Below are 15485 nucleotides of genomic sequence, written 5' to 3' on the forward strand. Positions count from 1 at the left end.
TGGATGAGGATGAGAAATCTTGAGGATTTCTGGCAGTAGGTTACAGGGCCATTTTTGCATCCCTAAGGCTACATTTCTAGACAACCATTTTTGCCCACTGGGTGGCAGGGGGTAGTGCCCACCTCTCCCTATGCCTCCTGGAGCCCCCAGGACACCCTAGTTCTCTCCTTGGGTACCCACACCCCTCCTCTTCATGGATACTGAAACCTTGGGCCATCAGCCCTAAAATGATTCCCATTCAGCTACAGAATTTCTTGAGGAAACCCCAGCCTGCCCACCTCCCACCTTTCCCCTGTCCTTCCCCTGTCCTCCAGGCCCAGATGCTGGAAGAAGCTATACCATTTCCTATGAGTCTCAGTCAGGGAAGGGATGGCATTTATTGAGAGCAGGATTGGTGACTTCATATGTTATTTAATTAAGAGTCTACATTTAAGTATAATTCCAAAGGGGATATCTTAGCTATCATCCTTATCCATCCTGATGGTTCTTAACAACGAAATGTGGGATGCCTGTGGCTCCACTGGATGCTCTCATTCTTACAAATAATGGGGAAAGTGTGGTGTCACTGGGTGCCACTGCTGTGTGAGCATCCCTTACCCAGCAGCTCACACCCTCCTGGGCACCCTGGCTACTCACCCTCAGTCCTGTTTGTGACTTGTGTGTTTACCCCGGGATCCCTCAGCCCTCTCCTGCCATCATCCATTGGGGGAAGTGCTCCCTCAACTGTGGCAAGCTTGTACAATAAAGAATAAGGAACCCATTAAAACAAATTCTGATGTCTAATGGAGAAAGTAAGAAATTACAGAAGCAGCTTTGAGTTTGAAAGGCTTTATTTTCCAATCCTAAAGCCCACTCTCATGTGTGATGCACAGAATCTGAGGATCAGGAGGATTACGAGGTCACCAAGGCTACACAGCAGGTTGGCAAGGCGGTGGAACTCATATCTCTTGGTGCTCCATCCAGCTTGCTTCCACTTCCCCGTGGAATGTCCCCATGCATGCGTGCCAAGTTGTGTCCAACTCTTTGCAACCTTATGGACCGTAGCGTGCCAGGCTCCTCTGTCCATGGGATTCTCCAGGCAAGAACACTGAAGTGGGTTGCCTTGCCGTCCTCCAGGGGATCTTCCCAGCCCAGGGATCAAACCCACGTCTTTTACATCTCCTGTATTTGCAGGCAGGTTCTTTACCACTGGTGCCACCTGGGAAGCCCAGAATGTCCCCTGCTGCTGCTGCTAAGTCACATCAGTCGTGTCCGACTCTATGCAACCCCATAGACGGCAGCCCACCAGGCTCCCCCGTCCCTGGGATTCTCCAGGCAAGAACACTGGAGTGGATTGCCATTTCCTTCTCCAATGCATGAAAGTGTCCTCCATCCATGGGATTTTCCAGGCAAGAGTACTGGAGTGGGGTGCCACTGCCTTCTCTGAGAACGTCCCCAACCTTTGTCAAAATACCTGAGAAAACCTGGGCCAGCTTCCAAAGGAATCTGACATGACAAGGATATACATGAAAGCATTGGAATTTATTTAATTTTGAAAGATCGCCCTTAATTCCATTTTTTTTTTCCATTAAATCTTAACCTCAACTGTACAATTTTATCTTTTGAAGAAGGGGAAAATATTGGAAACTGCATTAAACTCTGCTGTTTGCTTTACCAGCCAAAGACCTGGGGAGGAGGTTGAAGGTCTCCAGGGTCTCTGTTCCTACATCTTGGAAATAAAATTCTAAAGGGTTCCCGATTAACTATATATGAATGAATGACTTTTGAATTAATGACAAATTGGCATAGTTACTGTTATCTCAGATGCCACCAAATAGCTTAGAAACATGTTAGAAATTATACAGCACATTCCAGAATCTCTTTACTTGAAATTGACATGGCAAAATGCCACTTGGTAATAATTTTTTTAACCAGAATTGAATAATCATTTGAAGCCATTGTGTTGAACAGTGAGCCCCATTGTAGAAGGCTTTGGGAGGTATCTATTCAACTCAGACCTCTACGGGCCAGGTTTATTGTGCCATCTACTAAGTAGTCTTCTACGTCTCCAGGGCCATGGCGAATATATGCATGGGGAGAAAGAGATTGATTTGTTTTCTCAACATGCTGCCAGATGCACCGAGGTGGAGAGTGAACTTATAGCCCTCACCACTAAAAATAGAGATCTGTTAGTTAAATTTAATGTATATTGATACCAAACACGTCGCCTTTAGTACTTGGCACTTTGGAAGAATATTTAGTTAAGAACAAGCTCCACAAGCTTCCCTATTTGGGCTTGAATCCTTATATGCCCTTGCAGAGTCCCCATGAGTGCAACAATGGCCCTGGAGAAAAATTGTTGAACCAGGACTTCCCTGGTGGTCCAATGGTTAAGAATTCACTTTGCAATGCAAGGGACCTGGGTTTGATCCATGGTCGGGGAACTAAGGTCCAACATGTTGCAGAGCAGCTAAGCCTGTGCATTGCAACTCGATAGTCCACGGGCCACAATGAGAGATCCCACACGACGCGATGAAAATGCCACGTGCCGCATCTAAGACCCAACACAGTCAAATTAATAAGTAAATATTCTTTTACAAAAAGAATGGTTTAACCAAACATCCCCAGATTGGATCCTGAGATTCAGAAAGGCCAAGTCATCTCTGTTTACCAGACTGCCTAAGAGTTCTTGGACAATCACCATGGCTGTGGTGGCGATAAGGGGCAGAGCTGATAGGCTGGCGTGGATAGTCTGATAGTCTGTGTGGAGGGGCCATTTTCAGTTGTGTGGTGGATAGCACCCTATTCACTGCCGAGTCCATGAACTGAAATAGTGGTCCTCTATGTATTCATAAGGTTGACTTGCAATAACTGTGTGCATGCTCTGAACCAACCTAAATTACGAATTGCCGTAATTTGTAGTCTTGATAACACTGAACCGTCATTTAAATGGCGCATTATAAATATATGCATTACACACACACACACACACACACACACACACACACACACACACACCCTCTTGCACTGTATGTTGGGGAAGGTTAGGATGTCAACATTGGTATCAGGTGACTTGGAGCCACAGGATCTGCATCCCAGTTTATCATGCCCCCACTAACAGCCACACTTTACTGGCACACCTGTGTCAACACCATTCCGAATGAGTCACTCACCCTGCGTACATGTACGAATTACCTTTCACATTTAGTTTGTCAAGGAGGCAAAGGTCACATCTGGCAGAATTACTGAGTCACTGGTGGAGGAATCTGAAACCCAAATTCCCTCCACTGGATTCTCTCCCTCGCCTTTGTAAATGTTCTATTTCACCAATAAAGAGCTGTCAGCCTCAAGATTTAAAGATTTAAGATTGAAGGGGCTATAATTATTTCTCGAGGGCTCTGTCGAGATTTCTGTAGCATACTCATTCATTGTTCCCACATGATTTTGTATTTGTCATTTTTTCTCCCCTCTGCAACAGCAGAAGTTTGTAAATTGCTCCACACAGATGGAAAACGAAGGTGAATGCAATAAATCTGAACTCGACTTTCCGTATATATCACCACTGTGAAAAGGCTGAGTAATGAGTGATTAGGACAATGATTATAATGGTGGGCTTTTATTGGAAAGATAAACTGTCTTTGCCCAGGTTATTTAAGTGGAATTTTCACTCTGCTCCTTTTTTTCTTTCACTCGTAGGTCCCGAATGTTCCCAGAACTATACAATGCCTAGTGGGATAATAAAGTCCCCCGGATTCCCTGAAAAATATCCCAACAGCCTAGAATGCACCTATATTATCTTTGCACCAAAGATGTCAGAGATTATCCTGGAATTTGAAAGCTTTGACCTGGAGCCTGACTCGAATCCTCCGGGGGGGATGTTTTGTCGCTATGACCGGCTAGAAATCTGGGATGGATTCCCCGATGGTAAGCACTGCACAAAGCACCCCAAAGGGGAAGGATCTAGGGGAAGGGCCCCGGGATCCTTTTACAAGCATCATATACATGCATCACTTTAAAAAGTAGCTCAAAAGAGGAAGAAAAACAGCAATTTTCTTTATACAGAGAGGTGATGAAATATTTGAGCCTAAAAAGACTTGGTAATTTTCTAGTCTAATGCTTTGATTTTGTGGATAAGGAAACAGAGGCCATAAAAGACTCTGCAAGGTCTCATAACCTTTTCTATGGGAAAATGGGAAGCAACCCATGGTTTTCCTGACTGAAGTATTTTTCTCATTTCATTGACTTGCCTACTGGTTATTAATTCATAAACTCATCAGAAGATGAGCTCTTAAGACATCAATTAAATCAAGTCAGTCATTTTGCGAATGCAGAGACTGAGAACCAGAGAGATTAAGTCCCTGCTAAAATTTTCACAGTGAACTATGCACCCACTATGCTACCACATTTAGAAATCTCAGAAAGGAAGGAGGAGAGCATTTGGATGTTCCTAGTTTAGATGGATTCCTTGTCTGCTCTCTAGGGAATTTTTATCTTTGGGGAATCAAATCAGATTGGCACACATCCTTGGTACACATTGTTCACATCATCTGAGTTCATCGTCCATTCAAAAAGTATACTCAGTGAGCATCGGCCATGTACCAGGTGCTGTAGTAATCTCTTAGCAAACAAAGCAAAGATGGATGCCCCATTTAGATTCTATCAGAGGGAATGAGGTAATAAACAGTGCATGTTACGGACAATTGAATCACGTGCACGGGATGTTAGAAGGTGAGAAGTGCTATAAACAAAAAAAAGGAAAAGAAGAAAAAATAGAATAAAGGCATGAAAAAAACGAAGGTAAAGAGAGAAAGATGGGTGGAATTTTTTAAATAGGGTGGTCAGGTTAGGTCTTATGAAGAAAATGAGCTAGATTTGAAGGAGGTGGGAGAAGTAACCATGTGGCCAGCTAAATTAAAGTTTTCCATTTCAGTCCTTATGAATTAGAAGGTGAATGGCAAAAATACACACCCAAATTCTGAACAGAGGGAGATAATATCAAATAATTTGTTGCAGCTGCATTGCTAGTCTTGTGTTTAGTCTGGTTTAATAGTAAGATTTCTCTGGAGAACACACTCTACACAGATCAGAAAGGGCAGCTTAGAAGTTCTTACAAATCATGCAGTTAGAGATTTGGAACTATCTATAAAATAGTCAGATGATATTATCAGATGGAAGAAAGACTATTTAAGTAAATTGTGAACGAAAGCTAATATCATGTGAAAGAGATTGCCTTTGTCTTAGAAATGACATTAAATGATCAGTGTCATTCAGTTTAGTTATGTTCCTTAGTAGTAAACAGCACTAGAGAAAATCTAGGTTTAGAGAAAGCTTATGTCATTGGAGCAAATGGGTGAGTTATCATTAGTTGAGTCTCTTCTTTCCTTTATTTAACCATATAAATAGGATTATGATGATTTTATTGAAACTCCCTCATTAAGTAATGAGATTTGTCCAAACAGAGCTCTGATTGATTTCCAAGTATTCAATCCGATAATTAGGAAAACAATATTATAATAGTATTGCAATAATAGTTGGAACATTTAATAATGGGTTTATTTGTTCACAACCCAAATTTGCAGCCTTCTTTTCTAGAACTTATATTTAAATTGACATCTGAAAAGAAGGTCCAATCAACCAACTTATGTAGAAAGGAGAGCATTGTTATTAGTGTCAAGGGTTTTCCAAAGTAGTAATTTTCTGGCTCTAGAAAATCACTGAGTTGAAGCAAAGAACAATTAACAATATGGGTTGTCAGCCTGCAATTCATCCATGTTTTGGGTGAATTGACTTATTCCTAGAGAAAACTGGCTTTGGAATTAGAAAAATGTGATTGTATATTTGTTTTTGTTCACCTGACCTCATCCTGTCTATGCCAGCCTTGCAGCGCACTCTTTTTTTAGGCAAAATGAGAGAGTGTGTCCTCCTGGGTTTTTTGTCAGTGGCACAAGGAACATGTTTGTCATCGTAGTTCAACACACAGATTTCCTTGCCAGCAAAATCGCTTTTATTCTTTGATATCTTTTCCAAAAAAAACAACCAGAAGGCACTGAAGCCTTTTACCCATCAAGTGATTTTATGCGGCATTTTATCATAGACACTGAATTAGACGACAAGTAATTGAAAGCGATTCAACTTGACTTCGAAGAGAAGCAGTTTACTCCAAAAGGTGAGATCTGAGACATGCACATCGTGAACCCCACTTCTCCAGCTAGCAGTCTCTTTGAAGCTCCATAGATTCCAAACTAACAGCTCTGGAGTCATTGGTGAAAGTTACACATCGTTTCAGAGCCATGAACGAAGTGTGCCTGCAGATGCTTGTGCTGACTTATGGGGCCAAATGTGAATGCCTAGCTCACAGCACCTGGATGCCCATGAAGCCAGCCCTCCATCCAAGCTGGGGAAAGAGCTGGAAATGCTCTGTGACCTAATTATTAGGAATTATTATTAAGATTTTAGGAATAAGCTTCATCAAAGCTAGATGGAATTTTATGTTAAAAATAACCTTCTAAAATATAAATATATAGTATCAACAATATAAATATAAAATATCAGTGATATAAACCTTCCAAAATATAAATGACATAAATTGTGCCAATTCTTTTTTCTGGGGAAAAGTTGCAAAATCCAGATATTCTCCACCAAAAGGTTTACCTTAAGAAAAATAGACTTGGCTGATCTTGTACCTGTTTAAAATGATCCCCTTTTGTGTTTATTTATTTAAAAATACCTTATTTTAATAGTACCTCTTTATCGTAGATGGTTACCTATTTTTCCTCATAAAAAGGTGGCAGAAAGCCAAATTATCTGATTCTAAGATAGGGTTCTAATTAATGGAGGGATTAGTGGGAAAAATACAAAGAATGGGCTTTTGCCATTTCCTCTCTCAAGCAGCACAAATACAGTGTTGCCTTCACACCTGAGAAGCAATGGTCATCGTAGGCCTGCTCTCCCCGCAGAGAGAGCCTGATGCCTGTTTTTTAAATTCTCCAGGCATTCCATTTTTGAATTATACTGTTATGGGGAAGTTGGCATTCATCACCTTGTTCTTTGGCTCCACCGTAACGGAAGTAGGGAACCCAAGAGCTGCGATCATGTAAATCCACAAATGAGCACACACACAAGACAGATCAGGGTCCTGCAGCCACTCCAGCTCAGATCAATATTGCATTAACTTGCTAGGCTAAGGTCTCGCTGTTGTTCAGGAAAATTCAATACTTCTTTGTATTATAGTCGAAAAAGCCTTTCACTCTCCAGTCTTGAGGGTTCCTAAAGAGAGCTGCATGCTGGTGTCCGGGGGCGATGTTCAGAAGGACAGAAGGCAGATTTACCAGGCATGTCTTCAACATTATAAACCAGTGAGTCATGGAGATTCTCTAAATTATGAGTCTGCACTAGACAAGTTCTCTTCTGTTTGCTCTTTCAAAGAGACCCCCTTTCCCGCCATCCCCAGGGGAATTGGGTGATGGTGGAGGGGAGGGGAGGCAGCCAGAGCTGGTCGGGGGGAGGGGGATGGGGATGACTGCAAGCTTCCCTTGTGTGCTTGTGTTCCTGGTAAGGTCAGTGGCTTTGGCCAGTCGAGAACGACCCCAAGGATTAAGGCTGTAAAAGTTTGCCCACAAACACAAGAAAAAGAAAGTTATGAAACCACAACAATGGAATTTAAATGAGGGGAAAGAGTGAGGGAAGATGAATAGACTCTCAGTTCAGTTCAGTTGCTCAGTCGTGTCTGACTCTGCGATTCCACAGACTGCAGCACGCCAAGCTTCCCTGTCCATCACCAACTCTTGGAGCTTGCCTAAACTCGTGTCCATCCAGTCGGTGATGCCATCCAACCATCTCATCCATTGTTGACCCCTTCTCCTCCTGCCTTCAATCTTTCCCAGCATCAGGGTCTTTTCCAAGGAGTGGATCAGGTGGCCAAAGTATTGAAATTTCAACTTCAACATCAGTCCTTCCAATGAATATTCAGGACTGATTTCCTTTAGGATTGACTGGTTTGATCTTCTTGCAGTCCAAGGGACTCTCAAGGGTCTTCTCCAACACCACAGTTCAAAAGCATCAATTCTTCAGCACTCAGCTTTCTTTATAGTCCAACTCTCACATCCATACATGACTACTGGAAAAACCATAGCTTTGACTAGATAGACCTTTGTTAGCAAAGTAATGTCTCTGCTTTTTAATATGCTGTCTAGGTTGGTCATAGCTTTTCTTCCAAGGAGCAAGCATCTTTTAATTTCACGGCTGCAGTGATTTTGGAGCCCCCCAAAATAAAATCTGTCACTGTTTCCATTGTTTCCCCATCTATTTCCCATGAAGTGATGGGATTGGTTGCCATGATCTTAGTTTTTTGAATGTTGAGTTTTAAGCCAGTTTTCACTCTCCTCTTTCATCAAGAGGCTCTTCAGTTCCTCTTCACTTTCTCCCATAAGGGTGGTGTCATCTGTGTATCTGAGGTTATTGATATTTCTTCCAGCAATCTTGATTCCAGCTTGTGCTTCATCCGACCTGGCATTTCTCATGATGTACTCTGCACATAAGTTAAATAAGCAGGGTGACAATATACACCCTTGACGTACTCCTTTCCCAATTTGGAACCAATCTGTTGTTCCATGTCCAGTTCTAACTGTTGCTTCTTGACCTGCATACAGATTTCTCAGGAGGCAGGTCAGGTGGTCTGGTATTCCTGTTTTCCGCAGTTTGTTGTGATCCATACAGTCAAAGGCTTTGGCTTAGTCAATAAAGCAGAAGTAGATATTTAGATTCTAAGCCTCCCATAAAGACTGCAGACCAGAAATGGGATTCCTTTTGAGGAAAGCAAAGACCTGAGTTTATGGCTCTAGTGAGATATTTTCATGTGTATGTTTCTGGCAACTTTGCACCCCTCAGGGGAAGGGGGAAGTATTGAATTGGTGACAGGGCCACATTCAGAATGAAGAAAGCCTGGCCAAGAGCCAGAACTTGGTGTAGGAGAATCTGAGGCCAGGATTAAAGCTGGAGAGAAACAAAAATCAGTGAGTCTCATCTGAGAGGCTGTCTTCTGCCAACTGGGAAACCTGTTATCACGACCTTTTCCCCCCATTCTGCAGAGCCACTGTCCAGGACTCTGGTGCCCTTTGGATCATCTGTATCCATCCCCTAAATGAGCAGCCTCCTTGTCTTCTTCATAATAAAGCGGTTGACACACACAAATATTTGAGTGCTGGAGAGTGAAGGGTGACAGAATTTGGCAGATCCATTACTTTGGGCACATGGAGAAGTTATCAGCTATTCAAACTTAGCATTTTGCACTAACTCATAGTCAACCACTTTGGTTTAGTTTTTTTTTCCTTTTCTTTCCTTTTATTTTTTAAAGATGGTTGGCCAGGAACTAAAAACCTGTTAGCCCAGGATTTGATCACTCTGTAGAGCAGGGTGTTCAGACAGCCACTGGCCAGGAACTCAACAGGCACGTGAGGCTCCAGGTAGGCCAGATCTTATGGGGTTCGCTTTCTCGATCACACATGAAGCTTCTCCCAGCCCTCACCGGCCACCTTCTGCATCTAAGTGGCACACACTGGCCTTGGAACCCCACACCCCTGCCCACGACCCATCCCTCCAGAGAAAAGTCCACTTACTGTGCCTCCTTGAACAAAGCAATAACTCTTAGTTGAAATGCACAGAACCATGGATTTCTTGGAGGGGAAAATGGTCTATACCAGATTGTCCTTCTAAGCCCAAACCATCTGGTATGTTTTTACCATATGTGCGATGAAAAAAATTCTAGAGAAAAAGGAGGGGTTTGTGTTTTTTTTTTTTGGTCTTACTGCTGATCTATACAGGGAAATGAAAAGATTCTCCAAGCCCAGAGGGCTTCTGCATTGTCCATAAGGCAACTTACAGTTGCTGAATTGCCACAGTTGGTGTGAAAGCACTTCAACAAAGGGCTGGCCAGTTTAAGCCAAATAACAATTTGACTCTATCGCAAGTTCGTCAGTGTCCCCAGTCTTTCTCTGCCTCCGTTACTGCCTGTTTTCCTGGTGTGCAGTCAGATGGCTGATTTGGGTCCTCTCTTGTCCACTGGACACAAGTGCCATGCAGTCACCTCTCTAAGGTTTGGGACATGAAAAACAGAAATCCGAAAGAGGCATTTTTCCTTTGTCTTGATTACAATTTGCTAGTACGTATACTGGTATCTATAGTTTGTAAATTTGCTAATTATTACAGTTATTAGTCTTCAGATACATCACCTACTGTCACTTGTCTAAGTCTGTGATGTTTATCATAACGAGGCTCCAGGACTCAAAGATGAAAGAGGAAGAAAGTGGGGGTTACCCAGGGTGGGGTCAGACCTTGGTTCTGCACTGTTGCCAGGACCGCTCTGTTCCAGGACTTTTCCCAGGATCCTCTCCTAGGTTGGGGGCAGGGGGGATAGGCAACTCCAAGAACCCTCGCTGGGTGATCACAGCCTGGCGGAGTTGCTGGGTGCTGGACCGAGTGTACCATGTGGTCTTGGAGATAAATGCCAGGGTGTACTTGGCAGCCCAAATCTCCTTTACAATCGAAGCCAGTATTTCGATTTTGTTCCTGAAAACAGTCCTGCTCACTGGGGAATGTGGTTATGCCTGTCATTGCCCTCCTTCTGAGCACACTTGAAAATCCTCCGCAAACCTGATCCAGTATGTTCGCCGCAAACCAATTAACCAGGGAAGGCTTGCTTTGGGTAAGAAAACACTTCTGGGTTCCACTGGGACCCATGTCTGCAAATGGTTTTCTGGCATGAGCTGCAGCAGAAAAGGTGTTTTCACGGTCTCTGCATTCTCCCTCTGCAGTTGGTCCGCACATTGGGCGATACTGTGGGCAGAAGACACCAGGTCGAATCCTCTCGTCGTCCGGCATCCTGTCCATGTTGTTCTACACGGACAGTGCCATAGCCAAAGAAGGCTTCTCGGCAAACTACAGTGTCCTGCAGAGCAGTGTTTCAGAAGGTCAGTATTCACGCCTCTTGCAAAGCCCTGCCTTAGATATTCTCTGCTCTTCCTCCTCACACACCTGCAGCTCTATGAAACACTAAAGACGTGTTTTGTGAGTTGGAGTGCCAAGTGTTTCTCTTTCTCTTTTAAATGGTTTATATGAATATCAACAGAAAGAACTATTTGGGTTGCTTTCTTAAGAAAATTATGTGTGAGAAGGCTGCTTGTAAACCTCTGAAATTATGTGAGAAAAATTGGGAAATGGCAAAACTGAACTAGAAACAATGAAATATGACCAGACCACCTACCTGGCACCCTCCGGTATGTATTGGATTGAGAGTCAGGAAAGCACAGTTATCGATCTCTGATAATAAGGATCAGTCAGTATCAACATAGTTCACTGATGGGCAGGCAGGGAGAATGGATGGTGCATGGTAGTTTGGTTTGGAGAGACCTGGCAGAATCTGTTTTTGTCTTTCTTACATGAATAAAAGTGGATATTCATGTAAAAGAAGCATGTTTCAATTTCTGTGATTACTTTCCATAAAAGAAAAAAGAAGTAATATGGTTTTGTATCTTATTAAAATACTTGACTAACTCAGTCTTTGCTCACAGTTGATGTCGTCTCCAGCTTTTTTAAAGGCCCGAGGGAGAAAACCTGAAAGAGCAATGAATGATTTGGGTTTCATCAGTTTTAGCTGCTGCTACTAAGTCATTTCAGTCATGTCCAACTCTGTGCGACCCCATAGACGGCAGCCCACCAGGCTTCCCCTGCTCCTGGGATTCTCCAGGCAACAACACTGGAGTGGGTTGCCATTTCCTTCTCCAATGCATGAAAGTGAAAAGTGAAAGTGAAGTCCCTAAGTCGTGTCCGACTCTTAGTGACCCCGTGGACTGCAGCCCACCAGGCTCCTCCGTCCATGGGATTTTCCAGGCAAGAGTACTGGAGTGGGTTGCCATTGCTTTCTCCAGTTTTAGCTGCTAGGTTATCACGTAGCATAGAAGGCAGGGGAGTTTGGAGACCTCTTTTACACATATGCTCATGTCTTTTCTACCAGATCTTACTAGAAAAGGAGAAAAGCCAATTAAACTTCAAAAAATCTTCTTTGTACTTAATTTATTTGGTTAATTCATTCATGTATTTTTGTGCCTATTTTATATTCCAAATAACAAATCTAAAGCTTAAAAGTGTGAAACCAGTGAAAGAAAATCTTTTATGCCATAAAACAGTATTAATTATGCTGGAAAATACAGAAAATGTAGAAGTTTCATTGGTTGAGGTTTTTCTGGATGGCTGAGAGCCTTCTCTTTAATCTCTGAAGGTTTTTTTTTTTTTGCACTTTGGTACTTTGAATTCACATTTTCCTGAACTTAATTATTCACTTCCCAGTATCATAGTTCATATTTCATTTTTTGTTGAGTATATGAGGCCTAATGAAATATATGTATTTATGATTCATGGACATTATTGTGAATGTTACTGTTTATGCTGTAAAACTGTAGTGGTCTTTGGGACCCTATGATACTACAGTTTACCCCTGATGGATACTCTTGTATATTAATAAGATAAATTAATGGTGTTATTAACTATGGCCAGGTCAGGGCAGGGGAATAACACAGGGGAGTCTGAGAGGGGAAGCCTTGGTGCCAGTGTTAAGGAATCTGAAAGACAGAGAGTTGAGTTCTACTCAGCCCACCAAATAGGAGCTGTAAATGGACAAAGAGTCTTTTTCACTTTTATTAGATCTTAGAGGAAATAGTAAAATTTTATTTAAATATAACTCAATGTGTATGCATATGACATATCTGCATACGTTAACTTTGAAAGTAAATCAGAATATCCATCATTTCCTAAAAAATCTCTAATAATATTTGTGTCACCCTAAGCCCAGTTGGAAAAATAATCAAGTATGAGATCTTTGTAGCCTTGATTTGAAGAATTCTTGCTGTGAAAATGCACTTATCAGTGCTACAATCCAATAAGCCCCTTGCTGTCATCTTTTGTAAGATTTTGTGTGAACATCAAAATGAAGTTTTTAGTTTTCCAGGTCAAAAAAGAAAATATGCATCTTAGGTTCCCCTGCATTTTCCTGACTTTGGACCATTGTTTCTTCCCTTCAGACTTCAAATGTATGGAAGCTCTGGGCATGGAATCTGGAGAGATCCACTCTGATCAGATTACAGCTTCTTCCCAGTACAGCACCAACTGGTCTGCTGAGCGCTCTCGCCTCCACTATCCTGAGAATGGGTGGACCCCAGGAGAGGATTCCTACAGAGAGTGGATCCAGGTATGTGGCTTCTACTTGGCACATCAGGGTAGAAAGTTTGGATTGTCTACAAAGGTTGTTGAAAAAAATGTGCCGTCATGAGTACCTTCTAACCAGAAGGACAAGGGGACACCAAATGTAGTTACTCTGCAGAATTCACAGGATCAGAGAAAAGCCCAGGTGATTTCCCTGAAAACCCATTTAGCTTCTCAGATACTCGCATACGACTCAACAGAATCTGAGCACAGATGTCTCACTTGGGTAACAACTCAAAGATACGAATTTTTTTTCCCAACAGCTACACATTTTCTATTGATGTGCTTCCTACTTCAACGGATTTTTATTTCCTTAATGAAATATCTTAACTGTACTTGCAGGTGTGCATGAAGTCATTGTTTGATAAGGTGTTTTGTTTGTTTGTTTGCTCAGGGTAGAAGACGAGAAGAACGAGGTTGAGGTTTACTTTCTCACGCTGGTGTCCACGTAGCATGTGCCCAGAAAGTGGTTTAACTGTGGGTGTTGGTGTCTGTGGATTTCGTACAGGCACATACATATGAAATGTACACACCTCCGTCCTTAGTAGTGATGTTGGTTCTGCTTCCCCACTTTGATACTCCCCACCTGCCTTCACCCTTCCACCCTCCACAGGCTCCCCTCCTCTGCACCCCACCCTGGACTTGTCTCCCAGCTCATCCCTGGCATCACTCCCAAAATCTAAACTTGCCCAACCTTGATGTCTGGATACTCTCACCCAAGGCCTGATATTCAGGTTCTTGACTTTTTCACCCACTGTCAAATCAAACATCATATCTGGCTGTGTGGGTTCAACTGTGGGCAAATTATTCAACATTTTTTGCTGAAGGATCCAGACTTCCTTTTCAGGAGTGTAGGCAGAGCCTGTCTTGCACTCATTTCAAGGTATATAAAAATGACTAATTCCCAGGGAGAGTTCCTAAGCAAGAAAAAAATACCAGGATGATTAATCCCCTCCTTTCTACATCTATGGCTGTTTCAGTCTTTTGAGCACAAATACCAGATTTTGTTTTACTTTGGAAAGGTCAATATTAGTTTAACATACACTTAAAGTGAAATGGCCTATTTCAGGAGGCTGAACTCACACTAACCTCAAAATGATAACACTGAGAAATGTGTAGAGGGTGAGAAAAGAAGAGGCTGTTACCTTGGGATCACTGAATCCAGCTCTAGATGAAGTCAGAAATGAAATGAACTTGCCTACGTCAAAAGAGCTCTTGGAGACTTTCCCCCCCACCAGTCAGCAATTTAGTGTGATTGACCTGCCTCTAGAGGGGTGCTTACGTTTTGCAGAGCTAAGCAAGTTTGCCTGCTAATATAGTTGTCTTCTTGGTGACGTGGAGAAAACTTAATAATTTAAGAGACGGTGGTCTTGCATGAGTTTGGAAAATGCAACGGTAGAAATTCGTCTGGGCAAGGAATTCTGTGTCAGTAGAAGCGTAGAGACAGAATGGACTCTCACAAAGCATTTGTCAGTGGGATAGAGTTTACATCTCTCTTAGGAGTCAGGTGCCATTTGAGATGGCCCCAGAAGAAAAATCTCAATGGTTCAGCTCTCTATCAAAGTATGGTTCAGATATGCTAAGTAACCAAAACCCCTCAGGCAAGAAGGTTTGCCTCTTGCTGATAGTACCCCCCGCATCTCTGGTTGGCGTGGCTGTGTGTGCTAAGTCAATTCAGTTGTGTCCAGCTCTTTGTGACCCTGTGGACTGTAGCCCGCAAGGCTCCTTTGTCCTTGGGATTTCCCAGGCAAGAATACTGCAGTGGGTTGCCATTTCCTTCTCCAAGGGATCTTCCCCACCTAGGGATCAAACCTGAGTCTCCTGTGTCTGCTGCATTGACAGGTGAATTCTTTAGCACTGAGCCACCAGGGAAGTCCTCTCTGGTCGGTGTGTGTGGGGGTGGGGGGAAGGGTGGGGGGTGGGAGCAGTCTGTCCCACATCTTCTCACACCGGAGGAAAGAGTCATCATCCAGAACCTGTCACCAGGACAGACGGAGGCAGGGAGCGTGGCCAAGCAGGCTGGCTTCTGACACTCTGTCCAAGAGTGCTTGACCACATTCATTGCCGAAGCGCCTCTCAGGACCACACTTAACTTCTGAGGGGCAACAAGGGAGGGAGGGAGAACAGATTGAAGTATTTGGTGGCAGCACAAATGACACGTGTCGTTCTCGGGATAGTTGCCATGTACGGAGTATTTACTGTGTGCCCCGAGTTCAGCTGGGTGCTTGACACATTTTTATTTAATCCTCATAGCA

General features: G+C 42.9%; 1 protein-coding gene across 5 annotated transcripts in view; it reads left to right on the plus strand.

Annotated features, from left to right (window-relative positions):
* The window catches only part of NRP1 (neuropilin 1), a 147333-nt gene that overhangs the window by 60506 nt on the left and 71342 nt on the right, over positions 1–15485 (plus strand). For all 5 annotated transcript variants that reach the window (XM_025000766.2, XM_010811132.4, XM_010811133.4 and 2 more), the window contains exons 4-6: positions 3676–3903; positions 10788–10943; positions 13050–13216. In XM_025000766.2, coding sequence (XP_024856534.1) covers positions 3676–3903; positions 10788–10943; positions 13050–13216 — 551 coding nt within the window. The remainder of the gene's footprint in view (positions 1–3675; positions 3904–10787; positions 10944–13049; positions 13217–15485) is intronic.

The sequence above is a fragment of the Bos taurus genome, chromosome 13, assembly GCF_002263795.3.
Source record: "Bos taurus isolate L1 Dominette 01449 registration number 42190680 breed Hereford chromosome 13, ARS-UCD2.0, whole genome shotgun sequence".
Taxonomy (NCBI): Eukaryota; Metazoa; Chordata; class Mammalia; order Artiodactyla; family Bovidae; genus Bos; species Bos taurus.